The 14182-nt window shown below is 40.2% G+C and overlaps 1 protein-coding gene across 1 annotated transcript in view; it reads left to right on the forward strand.

The window, feature by feature from the left end:
• Positions 1-14182, forward strand: part of LOC133117936 (CUB and sushi domain-containing protein 1-like) — a 503171-nt gene that overhangs the window by 351682 nt on the left and 137307 nt on the right. The window contains exons 8-10 of the mRNA XM_061227463.1: positions 4562-4643; positions 5343-5467; positions 8116-8237. Coding sequence (XP_061083447.1) covers positions 4562-4643; positions 5343-5467; positions 8116-8237 — 329 coding nt within the window. The remainder of the gene's footprint in view (positions 1-4561; positions 4644-5342; positions 5468-8115; positions 8238-14182) is intronic.

The raw sequence follows: 14182 nt of genomic DNA on the forward strand, positions 1-14182 counted from the left end.
AGTCTTGAAATTGAAATACATATTTTGACAAAATTATACTAAATAATTCAGATATTTATCAATGCGACAATTATAATTTAAATAATACATTTATATTATAGTGAAGATACATATCAAGGGAAAAATACGAGTTATAGGTGGAATTGAAATGACCTACTGAATTTGCAATGTATTCTGAAATCTATATGCAAAGAGTTTCCTTATTCTTTACTATGAGTATTGACACTCCTTTAAATAACATTGGCAGCAGTAGTAGATGCCATGATGAAGAAATTAATCACTGTTCTTGTCAGCTGTCATTTTGTTGATGTAAAAGCATTGTGTGCCTCTCTCTTTCTGTCTGGATTTCTATAGACTTTTTATGTGCAAAGACATGCACACAATAGTGTCAGATAATCACCCGTACACAAGTGAATATTAAATGTCTAATAAAACATTTGCTGATTTTTCACATGTTTTTTCAACTACATTTCTTTGGTGGAAATAGAATCTGTCACCTCATAGGGTGGTCAAACTAATCTTGCAAACAAACATAGTAAACGAATGATTCTGAAGAACAACTACATGGTTAAGACTCACCCTGGGTCCAGCATGGATCCCAAAGTGAACATTGTTTCTATTTTACACATAAATATATCTGCGGAAGAAAATCCTCCATGTTGATGCCTGGGCACGTGTGCTACCACAATAAAATATTATGGTCATAGCATGCGAATAAATCATGGAAGTATTTACAATAACTGTGCCCACACAAACGTCCATAAATATTCATTCACACACAACGGGTGCTGATTTGTGTCTGTGTCTGTGAGCTTGTGTGCGTGCGTGCATGTGTGTGTGTTAAAAGACTTTAAATGCAGGCAAAATAGTGAATAGTAGTGGTTATTGTGTTCTTTCTTCAGTTGTAAGTATTGACACATCCCTGCAAAGACCCTTTGGGGTTTTCTTGTTATAACGCTGTATGCTGTCACTGAATCCTAGCAACAATCCTAAAGACAGCCAAACAATATCAAATACTCATTAACAGATTAAACACACTTGATAATTAACTTAAACAGTGATTTTATACTGCTTGCAAGTGACAGCAAACTAATAAAAAATGTTTTATTAGTAACACATTAGTAGAAAACAAAATGAAAGCTGAATTGGAATACATTGGATGATTTTATTGCCTTGCATGTATCTACTTTTGCATCGATTCAATTTTCTTCTGATCTCTCTGTCTTACTATGAACCTTAACTATGTCAGATAAGTGAAGAGTTCACACTATCTCTAGCCTGCTTCTCTTAGTCGCTTTCTCCTTTCCCATCTCCTCTGGTTGGTAAAATGAGTTGATAAATGCTGAAAAGCTTCAAGCTTTCTAAAATATGGTACAAGGGCATGTCAGGGTGAACAGTGCACTGGGTTTGTATGAAATCAAATTATGCAGAGCAGTGTCATATATTAAAATACAATCATAAACTATCAATGTGCCTCTGCTGATACAACTTTCAAATCATGTACCCTGAGTACCTAAAGGTAGTCCCTAGCATTGCTTGGCTGAAAATCAATAGCTATTCCGTTGCTTTTGGCATCAGTTGGTTCCACAATTCGTTTAGACATAAGTCTAACACAAGGTTAAAAAAGATAATTGGTTTAAGTATGTATTTATCTTGAAGTCAAGGAATTGTGTAGTATGATAAGCTAACCCTCATAACAAATAGCATCATGTTGGAATTTATGTAACGTAGATGACAAATCCAAGGATGAAGAAGTATTTTCTGAAAGCATGCAGCAGCAGGGGCGGAACGGATGGTGCAGTGGGTAGCACTGCCACCTCACAGCAAGGAGGTCCTGGGTTCGAGGTCCTGGGTTCGAATCCCCGTCGGCCGGGGCCTCTCTGTGTGGAGTTTGCATGTTCTCCCCGTGTTTGCGTGGGTTTCCTCCAGGTACTCCGGTTTCCTCCCACAATCCAAAGACAAGGTTTGGCTGATTGGAGAATCTAAATTGCCCGTAGGTATGAGTGTGTGAGTGAATGGTGTGTGTGCCCTGCGATGGACTGGCAACCTGTCCAGGGTGTATTCCTGCCTTTCGCCCAATGTATGCTGGGATAGGCTCCAGCCCCCCTGTGATCCTGTTCAGGATAGGCGGGTTAGGATAATGAATGAATGAATGAATGAATGATGCTACAGTGACCTTTATAAATGAACGCAGCCTTTAGTAGTCGAGATTCATTTCATATTCAAATAGATGACACAAAATTCTTGTAGAAACGAGAGTGACTTCAGGGGAGACTAAAAAGTCTTGCACTTTGATCATGGCGAATCCATTTTGAAACTGTTATTAACAGTGATAGAGGATAACCTCTGATGAACACATCAAAAAGGAGGACACCACAGCTGATCAAACGCACACTGTGTGATGGCCACAAGTACCACACACACACTGAACCTGTTCTCTAACCCCAGTTTGAAATGTACGTCCTCACTCTGTTCATTTTCAGTTAGGTCAAAATGTCTGAAGAAGCACTGTACTAAGAGTATCTAAGAGTCCTGAATTGAAAATGGACTGTTATGTTTGGCCAGGGTTCATTTTATTATTTTATGTTCTTATTTTGAAAAATCCCGATGGATTGATTTTACATTTGAGACGCTGCAGAGTTTTTCAGCATTTGATGCAGTTCAGAGCACTGTCCTGACAGGCTATTGAGACACCCACCACCAGCAAGTAATCAGACATGGCTGAAAAGCCACTTAGATAATGAGCTCAAAACACGCTAACGGGCAATGATTTAATTCTGGGTGTTCTTAAAAAGTGCCTTAAAATAAGATGAATTGTGGTGTCTTTTCCCATTTAATTCAAAACCTCTAAGCCATGCGTGCCTGTTTCAGATTGGTGCAATGGCATCACTGGGTTTCCAGGCGTAAAAATGAGAGTGAGCATGCTTTATTAATGGAAGCAGCATTATCGAGCTGTACATAAAATGTGCAGACAGCAAAAGGGGGAGGTTCTAAAAGGCTTTTCACCAGCAGGGCACAACCACATAATCTACCGACCCACCAGATACTCAGCACTGTATTCTTAACAGTGTTGTTCTGTCCCCCTACCGTTAGAGATAAAACATTGGAATTTAATGCATCTATGAAGGTAGGCGACCCAGGTATTTACTACGGATATGGATGCCTTGTCTAGTAATATAGCAATGGAACATACTGTCATAGGGAAGTGTGGAGGACAGAGGGACAGAGGAACCGCAGGAGTTGACCATCTGGTTCGTCCATATAGAACGGGCGCTTCGACATACATGGGAATTATTCATAGCAGGGAAAAAGACTGTGCTCAAAGCGAGCTGTCAGAGCATGAAGAGAGCTGTTGTGAAGGAGGATGATCCAGTGCGCTGGAGGTGAGGAAGCACACTCACGCTGTCAGGGCAGCAGTCAGTCGGAGATGAGCAGTGAACAGAGACCGAGCTGTAACCTTTTCAGTCCCTTTCACAGAATGGCCCAGAGCCCTGTCAACACGCACTAGGCACCATTTTTGTACCGGAGTATGCATTTCCCTTGTGAACGTAATCCATAAAAAAAAGGTCATAATGAAAGTTCACTGACTGCTACCATTTAAATTTTAACTGATCTTTCTTTGCTGTTGTGGAATAAATGGCAGCTATTTATAACTTTATTGTGCGTGTTTGTGGAAAAAAGTGTTTCTTTTTATACCAGGTAATTATACATATGTAACTGTGCTTAAAGCAGAGGGATTTGTGGAACATAAACAGGAAATGGAACAGTACAGAGACATGAGGAGAAATAAAGATGAAAGAAAATATATGCACAACATCTTGGTTTTTAAACTCCAGAAACATTTGCAGTGATTGAGCAAAGCAGTAGCCCTTCGCTGGCAATGTATGTATGTCTTGTCGTGATTTAAATGAAAGGTTTTCACAGCACGCTGCGATACAAAATGATTGGATAATTGTGAGAAATGGTTTGGTGATTATGTGAACATATCTGAATCTGCAACCAGCATTTCAACAGAAACTATAAGTCAGTGGTGGAGTTGTTCAGAATTCTTCATAGCGTTTTGCATTAATAGCACCAACACAAAGTTTCTTGTAACCTTTCATTGACATGAAATGAGGATTTATTGCTCCTCTGTTTGTGTGTGCAGTTGGCTACCTTACTCTTTTCTTTTCATCATTCTTGTCTGTGGGTGTAATGTCTCCATGTCAATACTGCAGCTCTGTACTAGCTCCCTGTCTTTTGATGAGAGTAAGCAAGGCTCAACACAACCTTTAAACGTATTCCCTGTGTCTTTTTGTCATCGTATAAGTTATTGATCTTTGTCTTGATGCACAGTACTGTAAATAAATAGATTATTATTTTTTTTATTCTGAACTTATTTTTGTTGCATTTCACTGGCTAGTAGACTTTAGTTTACAGTACAAATGGTTAACTTAATTGAATCAATGTAGTATAGTATAATATAGTTCAGAAATATCTTGTCTTTACTTTAAAATGAGTGGTATAGCCTAATGGTGTAAACCTTTATTCCTGTTCTCTCTTCCTCCCTTCATCCTCCCAGTGAGCCAAGGCGGAATGGCGGCAGACATTTGCCCGGATCCCGGAATTCCTGAAAACGGGAAAAGGATAGGCACAGATTTCCAGTGGGTCCCTCTACTCTTCGGTCTGTTTGGGCAGGGTGTTGCTGTAATGGGATCTGCATGGTGCTATTTCAATCAGAACTGAGCCTGCTGGGTGGAGAAGGCATATTTAAACCCCTACTGCTAGGCCATCACCATTAGGGACTTCAGTTGCATCCACTCAATAGGTGATCAGTGCCACTATATAAAACCGCTTCAGCGAGCCTAAAGTTCATTACTTGTTGGGTAAGGAGGCAAAGAAACATTTGTATGAAAATGAAGCTGTACTTGCGGCGCACTGAATTTGATTCCCAACTCTGACGGCAAGGAAGCACTTTCACTGCCTGCTTTTCGCCACTTTATTTCCGTTTTACCCTGCCGCTGAATAAGCGCCAAAACTAGGAATATTCAGTAAAGGCATAGAGGAACTGTGCGTGTGTGTGTGTGTGTGTGTGTGTGGTGCAATATCATCAGAGGGGCTGGGTGACACAAGCCCCATCACCGTGGGGCCCGTGTGAGACCCAGGGCCCTGGCGTGTCTGGCCTAGGCCCACACTGAGGGGAGTGGTAGTGAGCAGGGCCTGGACCAGCGTGTGTGTGTGTGCGTGTGCGCGAGTGTGTGTGTGTGTGTGTGTGTGTGTGTGCAAGTGTGCGGGTATATGTTTGTGTACGCGGGTTTGCCGATGGCGCACTGACGTACTCCTTTTCTCCCTCTCTCCCGCAGGGTTGGGGCCAGCATCCAGTTCTCCTGCGATGACAGCTACGTGCTTCACGGCTCAAAAAGCATCACTTGCCAGAGAGTGACGGAGACGCTGGCTGCGTGGAGTGACCACAGGCCAAACTGTCGCAGTAAGTGTGGCGCTCAGCGAGGCCTTCCCCCAGCTAGACACTTTCTGTGCGGACATTGCCATGTCTTATTAGGGGACGTGCAGCCCACATGCTATGGTGGTGGGAGAATTAATAAGATTTATTCTTTTTATAGATTCTTGTGATGTGAAAATTAGGCCGAATATCAGATTTTTAAATGTGACATGCACAGTTTTCCCCCCAAAGTATTGCAGATCTTCACACATTTAAAATGTTCACACTTTTTGCCTCAGGGAGGGGGAGGTATTGGTGAGCTGCTTGTAACACACCAGAGAAAGTAATTTACTAACTCGCACAGTTAAATCACCTCATAACAGCTACACCTCCCCTGAGATTGTCTCACAGGAAGCGAGCCACTGCCAAGTCACTAAATAATTGTAGTAAATATGATGGTCTCTCATAGATACAGTTACTCCTACTCAATTTAGGATTGACTCTTCTACAAAGAAAGTAGGGCATTTTGCCAACAGACCACCAATAGCTATTTAAGTGCTGCTATTGAGAGAAAAGACAAGCCTGTCTACCTCACTTCAATTAAATGTATATGCGTCCTTGATTTCAACTCATAATTGAATGAATGTGTTAGTGTCAGTTTTTTTCCAATTATAATTTATGAGTTAATTTTGGTGATTAATGTAGGTGAACTCGCCAAATTGTGTTTGTGAAGAATAAAAAACAAGCAAAAAACAAACATTTCCATTGAATGGCAAGTCAAGGTTAAGGGCAAATGTTAATTGCACCTCACACAAGAAAAATGTAGGAACAGTTCTCAGCGCAGAGGGCATTCAGCAGAATTAATTAGCAAATCTCCAGCTCTGGGAGTTGGCTAACTAATCAAGTGCCTCCAGTTCTCTGGGGCTTCACATTATCCATTGCGTCCACAAACTGGTTGAGTAGTCAGCTGTAGAATTTACGTGTTAAAATGCGAAGCAACCAAATATTCAATAATAACAGCTTGGCGGTGGTGCACTGTACGTGCGGGTTTGAGAACATGCTTCAGAGAATAATAGTGACGTTAGAAACCGGGGCAGGGGAGTGATTGATGGTAACGTGTAACATGGATGTACTTGAATGGAATACGTATGTAGAAACTAGTAAGGAGCCGTATGGGGATAGATAGATGAATACTGGCTTAAGGTGAAGCCTGGAGAGACATAACTTTCAAAGGCAGAGAGGACACATTCCTCCTGATGACATTAATCAAGATGAAATAAGGCAGAGTATCAGACCTCGGGAAGAAAGAGTAACCATGTTTGACAATCCCTGTGCACGATTCCTGCAGACTCCTGATTGATCCAGACACCTTTTGTCTCAGCACCGCCATGGAACCCCTTTAAGAATAGCACTTTAATTATTGCCCCCCCCCTCCTCCCCTCCCCCATCCATTTCCTGCAGATGAGTAACAGGTTGTGGACATAAAGCGGAAAGTAGAAAACTCTTTAACCTGTGTGATTTAATATCCACGACAGGTTCTTAACACCCCATTTGAATTTAAAGGACAATGATCTCCAGCGATTATTTAGAGCTAATTATAGAATGTGTTTTCTGACCTGTAACAGAAGAATGTGCCGCTCACTTTTCTGGGAGGAGATTTTTCTAGAGGTCTTATATTCTTCAGGAATTAACAGGCTTCCAGCCATTGGGGCTTCATGATTTAACACATTCGATACAGTAATTTGCGCAGAATAACAACTCAAGCTCGACATGCCTCCTGACTCTAGATGTTTTAAATTTACACAAGTCCACTTTGTAGCTGGTGGCACGGATGTACTTTAGCTAATTAGATGAAGGCATTTAAATGCATTGTTTCTTCATTAATTCAGACAGTGTTTCATGTAGAGTGCGCACTGTAGGTTCTATTTTGAGTGCGCCAAAAGCCCCTAGCTAGCATGGGAGCAGAGGCGGTGCAGTGACATTTGTACCCGCTTCTCAGGCCTGTTTTTAGCACTTACACTGATGGCTGGAAAGCGGGCAGGATCAGAGGTTCAGGGGTGTGAACTGGTGCATGGCACAGTTCTATTTTAACAGCTTTAAGGGTCTGGAAGATTCCACCAACAGAAACTGAGGCAGTCATACACCAGCAGCACCAGAATCCTCAATAGGGGACGATTAGGAAATAAAGATACGCTGAATATGTCGTGGAGGAACCCACACATACATGACTCCACAGTATCAATATACTGTGATATTTATTATTATTTCTTTCTTTTGGCACCGAATACGGGGCTGAGCATGTCCAATTTACGCCCCAATTTGGGAGAACTGCATGCATGAGCCCCACTGCCGATTCAGTAGAGTGTACAGTAGACAGATCCATGGTGTTACCGGCTTCTTTTCTTCACACCACAGACCACAGCTAAGCTCACAGAGTAGAGTTGGAGGAAGACCTTTCATGTGCGGCTTTGTAGTGCAGTCCACTGCTGCATAATTGACCAGCAGGAGGCACTAGACAGCAATGAATGTGGATCACTAACTGACTGAACCCTCCCACACTATGGTATTTTAAATGCTATAAATGATGTCTTACTAGCACCATTAGGATTTTTGTTTGTGTGCATAAAAAAGTAATGAAGTAATAATGAAATGATTAAGATTTTTTAAAACCTTTTTAATTTTGTCTTTTTTGACAGCAAGAACATGTGGCTCTAATTTAAGAGGACCAAAGGGATTCATCACCTCCCCAAATTACCCTGTGCAGTATGAAAACAATGCCCACTGTGTCTGGGTAATAACTGCTGCTGACCCTGCAAAAGTGAGTTATTTTCATTTTTATTAATCCTCTTGTATTTAAGCATATAGTCCTAGTCTGCTTTTTTTGTTGTATGTTTCTATATACTGTAATTTGTAGGCAATGTGAATCCCTCATCTCAGTCACAGACATCATATAACCGCTACCTTTCAAAAATGTAACTGAATGAATGTGCTGTCATATACAAATAACGGGATGACATACCTTCTGACATACAGTTTTTATTTCATAGTTCACATATCATGGGATAATTAAGACTTGATTAATGACTCAAAAATCACTTTTTGCTGTGGTTATTGTCAAAGGCTGGTTGATATCTTCTTCAGCATGACAAGCAATGTTAACACAGAAGAATATTGTCAGCACCCTGGTGATGTTTATCTCATACCTCATAAGCTGTATTGTATCATATCATATCATAACCTGAGCCAGAGGGAGCAGACGGAACTGTGTCCTGATGAAGGCCCATATTCAGCCTGTCCTCATATTAAAATGTAGCACATTAGGAGAAGTATAAATCTGAAGGCTTGTTTATTAGTTCCGGTGGTGAACTTGAACAACAAAATTAAATAAAAAAAGCTGTTTGTGTTCCTGTCAAATTTCCTTTCACAAAACCTTTCATCTCCCAGCCACATCCATGGCTAGTTAATCAGGGGAAATTAAGAGATATCATTTATTTTGACATGACAGTTTTTCAGTACAGAAAAGTAAGTTGTTGTTCTTAGAGAAATTGCTTCTGTTAGGTCAATAATATTTTGTAGCTTTTATCATTGATCTGTACTGAGATTATGTAGGGAGAGAGCACAACCACATGGCTTGCTAGAATAGTAAAATAGTCATTTACAAGATATTTATTTATTTTTTGCCATTGCTTATTATGGACTGCCCACCATCCTGCCCCCTCTGCCAGCGAAGCGATATGAGGATTTATTGTATTGTGTAAGTGCTTGCTGGCACAGTGACTCCGCTTTTGGGTAAGCAGGCATTCTGTGAGTTTTTCCATGAACAGCAGAAGTGCTTTCTCACTGCTAGGGTGAACTGGGACTGTTTTTGCACTGCTAATGTTGGCTAGGAATAGTTTTCATCTACAGGAAGCAACAAAATACTTTCAAGCAAATGGCCGCTGCAATCATTTAAGATCCCACACCCTTAACGCAGTGTTAAAATATAAAACACAAAATACATGCTGGAAATATAAAAAGCACACAGTCATCACTCCATACTTGAACTGCAAAACCCTGTCAAAGTGCCTCTTCATTTTATTATGGAAGTTCTGTTGAGAACCACATTTTTCTTGTGAATTCAGTTTTTGTGTTTTTATTTTGTGAAATAGTGAGGCAGTGAGCTAGTTACTGTTCACCTTCCCTGATTCACCGGGCACAGCACTTGGAATCCATAATTTTATTTTTCTCACAAATAAATATAGCCTGTGTCTGGTCTCTGCCAGTCCACTGAATGTAATTTCCTTCGGCTGATGCTATGTTGAAATGTATAAAACTTTGTGCGGCTTTCAAGCGTTAAGTAAAAAAAGACAATGGTAATCTTTGGCATTTTGCGTATTTGTTCATATTGATCTTTAACTTTGAGTAAACAATGCTGGCATGAACTGCGCTTGTCAGACATCGCCTCTCCAGTGAACTCATTGTTTGTGAGAAATAGCATGTTAAGGTTCAGGAACATTTTGACTTTTGATTTTGGCATGCAGTTCCCAGCATGGTGTAAAAACAAAGGCGAGGGAGTTGACTCATTTATTTGCAGCTTAAACAGTAGATATGACATCAGGTTTCAGCCATTGCAACTGCTCTGATTACAGCTGTGATATAGCTATGGACAACAACACCCTGCCTGCAGCCATTTGTTTGTTGTCTGAACATTTCGGTAATGGCCTGTTTTCCGTTCAGTGGGAATGTGTATTGCATTCTGGTAAATATGTAGTCATTACATGAAATATGTCAGCAACATTTTTTGCTTGTGTTGTGCCGTCGATGTGTCTGAAATGTATCCGGCAGCCTTGCGCTGAATTGCTCTCCATCATTAAACGCAACCTTCCTTACATCTTGTGTAACCATTAGCAATGTTGATGTAAATAACAAAATGTAAATATTCCAGTAAAACAATTCTGTCAGTGTGATTGTGCAAAACTATTGCCTCAAAAAAGTATTTCTGACAAAGTTTATTTGTACCCAGGCACTGGCCCACATTTGGAATGTTTTTGGAAGCATTCCCATAGTTTGAAGTGCTCTGTCATCTCTAATGGGATGCTGACTGACATAAAAGCCTCATTAATTCAAACATGATTCCTTATCAAATAAGTACTCTTAATGTTTTTTCTTACCACAAAAGCATATGTTAATCCAGCAGAACTCTTCATATGTAAAAACAAACCCTTTAAATGAATCCATTTGAAATAAAAAGGCATTCTTAGAGGGACTGACTTCTTGCTGATGATGGGTGATAGGGACAGTGTACTAGAGGAGACACATCTTTTCTTATGACATGTTAAAAAGTCAAACGAATGTGTGGCCAAAAAAGATCCCCTTTATCACAAAGAGCAGGTGTTCTTGCAAAATTATTACCCTGGTTCTCTCAACCTATGACAACCATTCAGTTGATTTGGCTTCATAACTCCCTTCATTAAGAATGTCAACTATTTTGATTCAAAATGGCTACTCTGATACACAGCATTGGAGGTGAGGTTGCGGGAGAGTTTCGGTCATGAACTATGAATTACTTTGTTATCATTAGAAGAAAATGATACACATTGTTAAGCCATTATTATTATTATTATTAGGCCAGCCAGTCCACTTTGAACTAATGAAGGAACAACTGGAACATCTTTACCACATCCATTGACACAAACCTGTAATCCAGCAAAAATTACAACCCATGGGCCTTTTGTACAATACAAATATGGCGTTCTCAGAGGAACTAATGGAGTCAGACTTTTGCAAAGGCTGCACCTTAAATGTCACAGACAATTAACTCCATGCCCTTTGGCTAAGCCCCATTATTCAGCACTGCAGGGGAAACATAGTCAACCAGATAACTTTGCTCTCAGGCTGTCAGATCCTATTATAGCCAAATCTGGACCCCCTCATCAATACCTCTCTGACACACATCAGCCCCTTGGTTTGCCCTTGCAAGGAAAAAGAAGCCATTTTACTGGACTGCAAATACTGTGAAAATTGCTTTGGTAAAACAATGGATGAACATGCCTCCTGCTGCAATTCAGTAGATAGTACGTGGAATAATAGAATTAGCCACTCTGACTATACTATACTACTGTACTTTTTAAATGGCTTTGTACTAAGCTGGAAATAATACCACCACTTGATTTTCCAGGAGGAATAAGGGGTACATATCTGTATTCTCTCTATAATTTGTGGGAAATCTGCATGCTGTTCACATCCAGGGACTCAACATCAAATCTTATGGAACAGTTATAGGTCAATTGCAAGTTTGAGTTTCTAATTAACATTAGCTAGTGAGCTGAGGAGTCTTGTCTGAATAGAGGCTTGTACATGAGGAAGCAGTGGAAAGCAGTGAAGTAAGCAGAAAGGTGGACTAATAGAGAGATAGGAGAGCATTGGGGGTGGTTTGTGAGGCTGGAGGTGGAGAAGATTGGGTCCAGCTGTGAGATGCAGAGAAGAGGGAAGGTTTCAGATGAATGGAGGCTCCCCTCAGCATTACCATTAGGGTTCTGCCTATGGGGAATTGGCTGAGAGGGTGTCCCAGGAGACCAGGTGGTTTGTAAATGAATGTCAGTTGTAGATATGTCATCAAATGAAGAGATAGAGGGATGAGAGAGGGGAATAGCAGAACATTTCCAAAATGGAGGGAGCCATTTTGCAGGGAGGAGGAAAGGAGTTCCACCATGGCCAGGGGGATTTTGGGGGGTCAAAGGGCAGCGGAGAGAGCAGAGCTGCAGTGTTGACGTGAGTGATCCAGGTTTGCCTGAGGATGAAGATGAGGAAGAGCAGGTGAGCACAATCTAATGGAGTCAGCTTTCCAGGATAAAACTAACTCTTTCACAATCCTCCTGAGACAGATTTTGGCTGGGGAATGGTGAACAGAGAACGGTGAATCAAGGTGGAAACAAAACCATGAGAGGTACTGTGGCAAACGGAGTTTGTGTTCCGTTTGAGATGGAGACTGGAATTGTAAGGAGACACGGTGTTGTGGCTGTGGTTCACTTTCTTGGCATTCAGCAGTCCCACAGGAACGATATCATCTTTAGTCCGTCTGCAACACGTCTGAACAAGAGCTGCTGGTCATTTACACTCATACATTAATGCATTCATAACCTCATTATATTATATCTGCTGGTTTAAATTCTGGTCTGCAGGTTTAAATTCTGAGCCTAGAGTCTTCTGAGTCATAACTTGCTTGCTTTTGACACATCTAAACCAAATATGTTCAATAAGAGTTCTCCATACAGTGTCCCTCAACTGTCCTCCACCGCTTTTCTTAGACTGTATGTTATTCTTGCTTCTGGAGGCTTCCCTGTCACTGAAGGATTCTGTTCTTACAACGACAGTATTTCTGAACCCTGTCCAAAGATTGACTTTTAAAACTGGGAATACTGCCACTTTCAAATAATGTTTGATCTTCTTTTAACTCCAAGGCAATAAATATATAATTTCCTCATCAAATATATGATTTATATTCGCTGAAAGAAAAGAAATTGGAGAAGTGGTCCTGGAGTGGAACTATGGAATGATTGTGAGTGCTACAAGTTTGTGATTCTCCGTGGTAAAATTGTCCTGGGTACCTTCTTTGATAAATGACTGTTCAGAGAAAATGGTATTTAACAGTAATTTATAATAATGAATATCAAGAACAATACAGTGTGCTGACAGATTTAGAAAAGGAATGAGGGCTAAATGCAAGGGTTTTGTCTCAGCAAGGTTTTAGGACTTTGAATAAAGTTAATATCAATATAGAACACAACAGACCATGTGTATTTATAGGTAACAGGTGAAATGACCTGTAAACTACAAATTTGCACTCATCGCAATTATCGAGAGGACTATTAAGCCTGACTGCTAACTTGAGTCTTATTTAATCCAAATTTATCTTTTTAGTATCCTGCATTAAGTTTTGTAAAAATGCTAAATCATATTTTAAATGATTTTAATAATGCTCTTGGAGGTGAAGTGCTTAAACATTGTTTTTACATTTCCCTGTCTCCTGGTTAGCTCCTACAGTAAGGATGCACTTTACCACAAAGGATATTGCAAGCTAAGTGCTGAATGTACTTAGTGGGATTACCCAGGAAATATGGATATCATTGGCTTTGTTACAGAAAGTCCTGAAATAAATATTAAAAGTGTGTTTAAAATGCATGATATGTCATCTGAAGGCTTTTTATGTAAATATTTAATAACATAGATTTTTGTAACACAGGGTTTTATACTGTATGTTCAAAATGCATTACTGCCAGTTGTCCCCTGACAGTTCTGGCAACATTTGATGAGTTTGATCTGAAACCCTTAAGAGTGAGCATTTCTAATCTGAAGTTGAGCTTCACGCAAAAAAATGTTATGCAACATCACATCTGCTGTCATTGTAATTCATGAAACAAGCAATGTGTGTGAAGTCATTTCTCCACAGATACCAGTCGAGTCTCGTGTCATATACGGTACATACCTCCGAGCACTATTTTGCCGAATGAAGACTCACAGGTACATTTTGCTGCAGTTTTAAAATGAAATGTTCACCAGGGGTGGTAATTTAAGGAATGTTACATTATGAGCATGATGATTAGTTTAATTAGTTTCATTGTTTTCATTCTCCTGCTTGATTAGTTTTGATTTAATATAGTTCTTTGTATTTACGGCAAGCGGTCCGATATATTATTGCATAAATTAGGTTTTCGAATTCAGATTACAAATGGGAGAACCTGATGTGCTAACCACTAGATTGAACCACGACTCTAAACCAGCGGA

This window comes from Conger conger, chromosome 18 (genome assembly GCF_963514075.1).
Source record: "Conger conger chromosome 18, fConCon1.1, whole genome shotgun sequence".
Taxonomy (NCBI): Eukaryota; Metazoa; Chordata; class Actinopteri; order Anguilliformes; family Congridae; genus Conger; species Conger conger.